Here is an 8,945-nt window from a genome sequence, read left to right as displayed (position 1 = left end):
TGAATAATGCACCTACATACAACCAAAGCTGATTGGAAGAAAGGTCCAATGGTCGAAATATGCCATTATTTTGATCAAATAGAGCATTTAAGTAACAATTGATGTGTGGTGCTTTTAAATATCAAATAAAGCTAATTGGAAGATGGTCTGGTGTTGCTGTTGGTTGGATTTTTAATTTCTTCTTGTGAGTGGTGCATTTCAGTTGCTGGGTTTTTTTGCCAAGAAACTCAAAATCTCATTCATGATCAATTAACACTCCATCTAGCGGGGTGGAACCACGGGTGGTCAGTGACAAAAGATCAAGCTAGTTTTTTAGGAAAAATCCACATTGTTCCAGGGGAATTTTGTCATGCCCTGCCAATGAGCTTAAGTCTAAGAAACCACTCTCTGTTGCAGATCCCATTACATCAACATTGGTCTCTAGCACAATTCGAAAGAGCTCTAGTATTATATATAGCATCTGTTGTAGGAACTTCAAATATGTTGTAGTTCTCGGTTCAATTAGAAAAATATAATATGGAATGTTGTATTACTTTTGTTGTAACATCTTTCTAGTAAATCAATGGGATGTTATTATTATCAATGGGTTATTATTATTATTATTATTATTATTATTATTATTATTATTATTATTATTATTATTATTATATCTTCCAATGGACCAAATTTTTTATCACTGGACAACCATAAACATAGCAAAATTGAAATGCAGGTGCACAAAATACTCATTAAATTCAAGTGTAATTACATTGCTCCAAACAAAATCATATCATATCTTCTAAATAGCCGGACAACCAAAATACTACAAAACAAACTCCGACATTTATCAGATAGCTTGGCTGCTTCCAAACAAAATACAAACCAAAAGATATCCACATTTTTATCCCTGCTGGTGCTTTGGCAGCTTCTAATCTCCATCTAACCACTCTCCGCTTTCATGAACTTCTGGTTCTACGAACTTATGGTGCCTTTTGTTATGTTCCTTTTCCCCACAAATAGAACATGTCATGTATACAACACCCTTTTTTCTTACTTGTGATTGTGACTGTGAATGTGTCTGTGACTGGGATTGTCCATCTTCATCAGGTCCTTTTCTTCTCTTTTTTTGTTTTCTTCCTGTTGAAGGAATATACCAAGGGGGAGGCAAAACAGGGAAATTTGAACATTCAAGCCATAACGCCTTACCATTAATAGGGTATATAACATTCTCGTATGTGCTCATGTAGGTCTCAACCTTACACCAGTCGGAGACGTAATCTCTTATCTTGTGACCCATATCCAAAATGCAAGCAATGGCATGTGGACATGGAATGCCAGAAATCTGCCATCGCCTACAGGCACACGTTCGACTATCCATGTCCACAACAAATTCTCCATATGAACTCTCAACTTGATATTGGTTTAGCCCGTTCCATCTCAAGATACATTCACGGGCTGCATCACAGCACTTCTCCAACTTCTTTTGTATTTTGGCACATATGGGTTTGTTATAATATCTTAACTAGTCTCGCTTTACCTGAATTCTATGGATGAGTTTCATCTGAATGCCTACCAACATATCTAACAATGATTTTTCCCTTTCTTCCAAAATGAAGTTGTTAAAGCATTCACAAAGATTATTAAGGAGCATCTCACACTTCGATTGATTTGAAAAATGAGATATACTCCATTCGTTTGGTGACTTTGTCATCAACCATCCATGTGCCTCCTTCTTGGCATTTTCAATCTTAGCCATCCAATATTTAAAAGATGCAAAGTGACTAGATTTTGCTGCACCCCACAAATAGTCTTTCAATTCCTTACCCTTAAAGTCACTCCTAAAGAAATTCTGATACATGTGTCGGACACAAAATCTATGTTCGGCTTCTGGAAATAATTCAGCAACAACATTAATTATTCTCCTTTGTCTATCGCTCATGAAGGTCACAGATGGCCAATTTTCTATAGCAAGATCTTCAGACAACAACGTCAAAAACCACCTCCACGAACTAGTGTTCTCCCTCTCCACAATTGCATATGCAATCGGGTATATACAATCATCTGCATCTACGCCAACTGCTGTTAGCAGTTGACCACCATATTTCCCTTTCAAAAAACATCCATCAACATCGACAAAGCGTCTACACCCCTGCAGAAAACCCTTCTTACATGCCTCTATGCAAACATAAATACCCCTGAACACATTATCCACTTGAGAGATAAGCACGGTTGAACCTGGATTTGTTCTCCTTAATTCGTCAGCATAGCATCCTAACATCGCAAATTGTTCCTCATCACTCCCCTCTACTAATACTTTGGCGTACTTTCTAGCGTTTGAAGCTACTTTCTTAGTAATGTGCACTTCCGAATCCATTCTAACTGTAGCTCTAATATTTTTTGTCTTCCAATTAGGATCGGATTTGAAATTATCCAAATAGTAATCGGCCAACCACTTATAGGTTACGTACTTATTTGCACGTGCCTTAAAGCAAGTGTGCCTAGGGTCATACATTTTAATCTGGACCATTTCTCGACCTTGTATCTTCGAAGCCCACAACTTCCATGGACAACCTTCCTTGCAAACACAATGCAATTTATTTTTCTCGTTGCATTTGAAAATCGGTTCAACTTGATTGAATACCGCATAATCCCTCACCGCAGATTTTAATTCCTCAAACGTCGCAAACAATAACCCCACCTCAAATTGAGGATTTCTCTTCTCACTACCAACATAATATTCAGGATAATTGAGTTTACCACTTAATCCCTCCGAATCTGAACCACTTAAGAAGTTTAGCTCCTCCGATGATGCATACGAAGAACTATCAAATTCTTGGCCTTCTACCCGTTCCACAATATGCATACCCATTTCGATGCCTTCGGTCACATTACGATCGAATAAGCAATCATCATCATCATATACATTGTAGTCCGAGTCGTTGAAGTCAGGGTCTTCATCTGCAATCATAAAAACAAGTACATAAATCTGCATACCCATAAACTACAGAGACACTTATTACAGCAAAGGTTGAAAAATTCCAATCCAACGGGCAAAATAAACTACAGATACATGCAAGTTGTAGATTTGGGACAAAATGACTATATATATATATATATATATTCATGATAAGCATGAAAAATGCCATGCAAATCTTCTTCATTAATAAAAGAAAAAAACTTAAATAATATGTATTTGAAGATTTGTGAGTCAAAGAACTAACAAATACCTGTAGATTCACTCTCAACACCAAGCATGTCGCGAACTCAGCCACGAACAGGTCGCCAAATCAGCCGCGAACGGGTCATTATTTTGGAGTTTTTGGGCTTGCAATTTTTCAACTAAAATCGTCGGTGTTTGGATGTGTCGATTTCCAGTTTAGAGCCATTGATTGCCGACGACGGGAAGAGATGGTTTGAGGAATCTGAATTTAGGGGAAAATAAAGGTTTGGGTGTTTAAAATGATTTTTCCCAGCCTTTTACGTGGTTCTCTCTTTCAAGATTTTTTTTCTAGCTTTAAAATCATGCCACATTACCTCTTTTGTCAGACAAGTGGACCAAATTGTCAAATATTACTAACGGAGTCAAGTCGGTGATGGATGGGATCCCATTTGGCAAAGTTGAGTGACTAACCAGGAAATTTTTGAAGTTCAGTGACCCTTTGGGGGCTTTTGGCAGAGTTTAATGACCATTTAGGGGATTAACCCACAAAATTACGACCCAATTTTATTTCTTACGGTGCACTTTGCTTATGTTTTATAAAAGAGTAAGCCTTCCATGGTAGAAAATGAAACGTGCTAAAGAAAAAAAAAATTGGATCAAGCAATAAATTTTGCCGATCGAGATGAAATAGTCAAATTGAAACAAAAATATAAGTTGAGGTCTTCTTTGACAAAAAGTTAAAATTTAATGACCAATACGAAACCTAAAGCTACTATTTACAACTGGCAAACGGTGATTGGTAATTTCGGTCAAGAGAGCAAAAAAAAAACCAAAAACCCTATTTCGTTTTTTAATAAACCCTAATCTTTTTCAATCCGAGACCTTAAAGACCTAAATTGCTCTGCGTTTGATAGCTAAGAATGGATCCTCAGCCTGAACCCGTCAGCTACATCTGTGGAGGTACTTTGAACCCTATAATGTGTTCTTGACTTTTTGTGTGGGGTTAAATTTGCTTAGCTGATTATAGAATGATAAAAGTGGGTTTGCAGATTGCGGACAAGAGAACACGCTGAAGCCAGGGGACGTGATTCAGTGCCGCGAGTGTGGTTATCGAATTCTTTACAAGAAACGGACCCGCAGAAGTAATTTTCTTTATCGATTGCAGCAATTTCTTTATAATGGAATATATTTTTGTTTACTTTTTTTTATTCGATAATTTTGTAGTTTGTTATGATTGATTAACAACTAGGTTAGTGGATTAGTTCTTTTGTTTCTTTATTATGGAATATATTTTGAGGTTTTGTTTCTTTGCATTCTTTGTGGGGTAAGAGTAATATCAGAAGGGTTCTTGCAGTAATTTTTGTTTGATTAGTTCTTTTTATCCTCTGGGATGGATGTCCAAGGCTCGACTTTCAGCTGAAGCCTCAATATTTCAAGTGGTTTTCATGTTAGAGATTTTGAAAATTTTGGTATTTGTATTATGTTGGTAAAGATAAAATTTCCCGGTTTTGCTTGGCTAGAAAAATTCTCTATGTTTGGTGGTCTAAAGCTCCATTTATTTCCAATGAAAGTGGAGAAAAGATAAATGTTGGGTAAATCTAAATTTCAAAGATTATCTCTGGAAAGATAGTTTAATTATTCCCTTGAGTTTAGTAATACTTCCAAATTTGTAGAAAATATTACTTAATAATTTATTTATTTTTTGAGCAATCTTTACAACTTTATGTTACTGAAACTGGTCTATATTTTTCAAGTTTTTACGCATAATTTCTGTTTAACAAACTGGAAATTTGCCTGTATAAATTCTGTTTATACCCACATTTCTCGGAAAGAGAAAACAAATTGCATTTTTTTAAATTTTAATGAAACAGGGTTATGGTAAATTTAGTGCTGGTTTGAGAAAGCTCAAAAAGTTGAAGTCTCAGTGAACCATTAATTTTAGAATAATATTCTTCGCAGTGAAGACTACCGGCAGTCGCCTTATGTGGCGTAGACTTGACAGTTTTTCATTTGATGTATAATTCAAAAAATAACTACCATATCTATTTATCAAATACCAAATTGTCAAGTATATGCCACATAGGGCGATTACTAGCAGTCTTCATTACGAATAGCAATACTCTTAATTTTAACTGCACATTTAGGACCCACCACATCATTTTTCAAGATCAACTTTTTAGCTCTCCCAAATAAGCACTTAATATCGTATAGCTGGAAAGTGGACTGGAGTCTCACGATCAATATTAATGAACCTTTTTTTTTGTACCATGAAATATGTTTGATTAAGAGATAAGAATGCTTTATCATAGTTAGGTAGTAAAGGAGATGATAATTGTGAAATATGCTAGGTTTCAATAACTGGTGAATTTGACCTTTAATAAACATGCTTGTGATGTGTAGTTGAAATACAAGTTTAAAATGCTGAGTTTCATCTTGTTGTAATGATGAAATTTTAAGGGCAATTTTAAGGCTACTGCATCTGGTTATTATGGTATGTAAATTGAAGTCTATTTGTCTTTGACAATTCTTGAGATAATAGAACAGCCAGGTGCAAAGGGATAAAGATAAGCGTGGTCTTCTTGATTCGTAGGTGGATTAATGAAATAAACTAAATCTTGTGATAATAATATGGTTTTAGCTTCTTATATATATTCTTGTTTTTATGGATATTAAGCATATTAACTATTCTGCCAAGTTAATATCCTAAAACAAAAAGAATACAGTCTGTTCCATATCCAACACCTTTTATTTGTTGAGTGTTCTTCTCTTTCTTGCAAGTTGTATGTTGTCCTCATTTTAGACAAATTCTGACTCTCCACCTACCTATGGGGTCTTGAAATAAATGAATGGCGAGCAACCACTATGGAGTAGACTCGAGCTTTGAATGGAGCTCATCACAGTCGGAGGTGGGGGCATAGATTTTTAGATGGGAGTCCTTTTAAGTAGGCTGATGTTGCTTAAAATAAATATGACACTTATTGCAAGTCTTCCAATCACAATTTCTGCTCTTCGATAATCTAGGGTATCACATGGTGGATTGTCTGACCTAGAAGATGCACAAACGGTTTTTTAATCAAAACCAGCTATGGTAGGGTCCCATTCATTGATTTGAGGAGAACTGTTCTCTATCCTCTCACCTCTAGAATTTTACCCATTTAATAATATTCATGGATTTTGGTTGCCCTAACTTCAATTTTTCTTGAATAAGCGTGGGAATCCATGGTAGAGGGCGATAAAGAACATGGGATCTTCTTGAAAATTGTTGAAATTATAAAGGACAAAAACAGCGCTCTACAAGACTTAACTATTATATCTTTCCATTTTTAACCTGTTTTAATCTTGTCTTCTGCATTACACCTCTGTTAATTATAATGGATTATTGGTTTCAGAACACGGTTCACATCGATATATTGCATTTCATATGGGTACTTCTAAACTCCAGGATTAGTCTTGATCCTTTTCACTAAGTAGGCAATGATATTGTCCCTTCGAAAATGCAACATAAGCTTTTTGAGACTAGCTGATTGAAGATTCACATAATTTCTCTTTGGTAATTACTGTTACTATGATTTATATTACCCTTTGCAGTTGTCCAATATGAAGCACGGTGAATCTGGGTGAAACAGCCAGACTCGAAGCTCCAGTGCAAATGATATTTTCAACATTAAGCATTTTTTACTGCCCTACCACTACTACATGTTTACTGATGTTTTATAAGTCGATGGGGACTGTTATTCTGTAAAAATTCACTTATTGTGTCGTGCTGCTTGTTGATTGAGTTGCACACTTGCTTTGTGTTCTGAAAACATAACTTGGTTCTATTATATTAGTGATTAATACTTGTTACAGGCCCTTTAGAATATATCTCGACCCTGGAAACTTTGATAAGCAAAGTTTCGCATTTAAACACAGAAAACAGAAGCAAGGGACTCTTGAATAAAGATTTTACATTTTACTAGATGTGCTGTTTACAAGACTAGTCAGGATCATAGATTGGGAGGAGACTGCTGTTTACAAGACTAGTCAGGATCATAGATTGGGAGGAGACGACGGTAAAATCAGCTGTAGGGCGTGGATGGTGGAGATTGGCCGAAGATGAGGTCGGAATTAGCCATGGAAGGTGGCAATCTCAACCCCTCTGTTATTATGGGCAACTGGTGGATCATATTTGCTGAAAAGCCTATAAGAGGAAATGAGTGTGAGCCCTGCATAGCAAAGAGTAACAATGAATGTTATTGCTATGGCTGCGGTGGCCCTTCGGCAAAAACCACCGAATGATCCGCAAGCTTGGCTCCATGTAATGGCGGCGTCTCCTTTATAGGCCAAGTACACCACCTCCGCCGATATGGCAGCCGCAGCCAGGATCATGTAGGTCAGAAGCTGCACGAAACAATACGAAATTTACATCTAAAATAATAATAATAATAATAATAATAATAATAAAATAAAATAAAACTAGTCTTTTGCCTGGTTAGAATCATTTTATGTGACGGGACTCTGAAAGTAAAGAAATAGAGCAGAATAAGTGCTTGATTCTATTTTTGTTTCTAGAAGAGGATATTCATGAGTAAGTTTTCTTTGGTTAAGTCTTCGTAAAAAGCTCCTTTTAGATATACTTAAGTTTAAATGTACTTTCTCAGTTTCAAAAGATATTTTGACTTTTCAAGAAACATATCACACAGGTTCTGAATATGAGCATACCTGGTCGAGAATGAAGAATGTCCAGGCTCGTGACATGGTCGATTGCTTTGGTATGGCGGCAGCGACGGCAGAGAGAAGAGAATAACCAGCACAAATGCCACTAGCATGCACTAAATATCTGCACAAACACCCCCCTTTTCATAATCGCCAATGCGTCTTAATTTATATGCTAAAATCACAAAAACTCATTAAAATATACCTGAAAGCACCAATATCAGAATAGTGCAAGGATCCAAAATCATTAATCTGTGAATCCTTGAGCATGATGACTAGCGCCCCCATACACAGAGCCATCGGCAGGATGCGCAGAAGTGTCTCCACCGTGCGCATGGTGGAGCTTCCATTTTCATTTTCAGTTGTGCCCTTTTCAATCTGTGCATTATCTTTCATTCTCTTGCCCTCCATTGCAGGGAATTTTTGTGTCTACTTGCCTCTTAATGTTTATCAAGAAAGATGGGAGTGACTAGGGAGAGTTGGTAACCGTGCACATCACTACTTATTGATGAATATAGGTAAGGTTTGGTGTAAATGAATTAAATGTTCATTAAAGGATTACACAGTTTTCAATGCACTTGCATGGACACTTCCCGCCCTCTCTCTGCGTCTGTATGTCTATTTATGGGAAAACAGCTATGATGAGAACATGCTATGATCTAGGCTGGACACGATCAAATCGTACCAAGCTACTGTTTGAGCTCCATTATTTTTCATTACATTAAATTAAAATTTTTTTTCTCTCATTTTTAATCACACAATTTCATAAAATTATATTACACATAAATAAAAAACTTTTCAACCACTCATTTTTTAAATAAAATACTATTCAAAACATTATAATGAGAAATAATGGGGCTCAAACTGGGTGCAAATCTGACTGAAATTTTATGGCGTTTAATAAGTGGAACGATCGGGTTCAAATTTAATTATGAAATCCTTGAGGTTCGATTTCATTTGGTTCTCGAGTTTCGTATTATTTAAATTATTTAATATTTACAAAGTTATATTAATTCAATTAGTAATATGTTCAATTTGAGTACTTATAAAATAACGCAGTTCAATTTTATGTATCTTTTGCATCTCTCTCTCTCTCTCTCTCTCTCTATAT

At 35.9% G+C, this 8,945-nt stretch overlaps 3 protein-coding genes across 3 annotated transcripts; 1 reads left to right on the top strand and 2 right to left on the bottom strand.

Annotated features, from left to right (window-relative positions):
• Window positions 1-724: 724 nt before the first annotated feature.
• Window positions 725-3,443, bottom strand: LOC111396485. The gene is made up of 2 exons (XM_023022910.1): window positions 3,207-3,443; window positions 725-2,937 (listed from the first exon to the last, which is right to left on the bottom strand). The coding sequence occupies exons 1-2, from the start codon at window positions 3,232-3,234 to the stop codon at window positions 1,502-1,504; spliced, it is 1,464 nt and encodes a 487-aa protein (XP_022878678.1). The 5' UTR covers window positions 3,235-3,443; the 3' UTR covers window positions 725-1,501.
• A 526-nt stretch (window positions 3,444-3,969) lies between these two features.
• LOC111395778 (DNA-directed RNA polymerases II, IV and V subunit 12) lies at window positions 3,970-6,980 on the top strand. Its single transcript, XM_023021927.1, has 3 exons — window positions 3,970-4,099; window positions 4,189-4,281; window positions 6,728-6,980. The coding sequence occupies exons 1-3, from the start codon at window positions 4,060-4,062 to the stop codon at window positions 6,748-6,750; spliced, it is 156 nt and encodes a 51-aa protein (XP_022877695.1). The 5' UTR covers window positions 3,970-4,059; the 3' UTR covers window positions 6,751-6,980.
• Window positions 6,981-7,066: 86 nt separating this feature from the next.
• Window positions 7,067-8,340, bottom strand: LOC111395777 (CASP-like protein 2A1). The gene is made up of 3 exons (XM_023021926.1): window positions 8,040-8,340; window positions 7,841-7,958; window positions 7,067-7,519 (listed from the first exon to the last, which is right to left on the bottom strand). Exons 1-3 carry the CDS (start codon window positions 8,243-8,245, stop codon window positions 7,247-7,249), a joined length of 597 nt encoding a protein of 198 aa, XP_022877694.1. The 5' UTR covers window positions 8,246-8,340; the 3' UTR covers window positions 7,067-7,246.
• Window positions 8,341-8,945: the final 605 nt, after the last annotated feature.

This window comes from Olea europaea, chromosome 6 (assembly GCF_002742605.1).
Source record: "Olea europaea var. sylvestris chromosome 6, O_europaea_v1, whole genome shotgun sequence".
In the NCBI taxonomy this organism is placed as follows: domain Eukaryota; kingdom Viridiplantae; phylum Streptophyta; class Magnoliopsida; order Lamiales; family Oleaceae; genus Olea; species Olea europaea.
This window is presented reverse-complemented; position numbering and strand designations above follow the sequence as displayed.

Excerpts from the sequence above, each read along its gene's own strand:
- LOC111395777 (XM_023021926.1), bottom strand. The coding sequence starts at position 8,245 with ATGGAGGGCAAGAGAATGAAAGATAATGCACAGATTGAAAAGGGCACA. Across the intron at positions 7,959-8,039 it reads TCTGATATTGGTGCTTTCAG|ATATTTAGTGCATGCTAGTG; the intron begins GTATATTTTAAT and ends GTGTTTGTGCAG. Across the intron at positions 7,520-7,840 it reads CATTCTTCATTCTCGACCAG|CTTCTGACCTACATGATCCT; the intron begins GTATGCTCATAT and ends TGTTTCGTGCAG.
- LOC111395778 (XM_023021927.1), top strand. The coding sequence starts at position 4,060 with ATGGATCCTCAGCCTGAACCCGTCAGCTACATCTGTGGAG. Across the intron at positions 4,100-4,188 it reads CGTCAGCTACATCTGTGGAG|ATTGCGGACAAGAGAACACG; the intron begins GTACTTTGAACC and ends GTGGGTTTGCAG. Across the intron at positions 4,282-6,727 it reads CAAGAAACGGACCCGCAGAA|TTGTCCAATATGAAGCACGG; the intron begins GTAATTTTCTTT and ends TACCCTTTGCAG.
- LOC111396485 (XM_023022910.1), bottom strand. The coding sequence starts at position 3,234 with ATGCTTGGTGTTGAGAGTGAATCTACAG. Across the intron at positions 2,938-3,206 it reads TGTTGAGAGTGAATCTACAG|ATGAAGACCCTGACTTCAAC; the intron begins GTATTTGTTAGT and ends TTATGATTGCAG.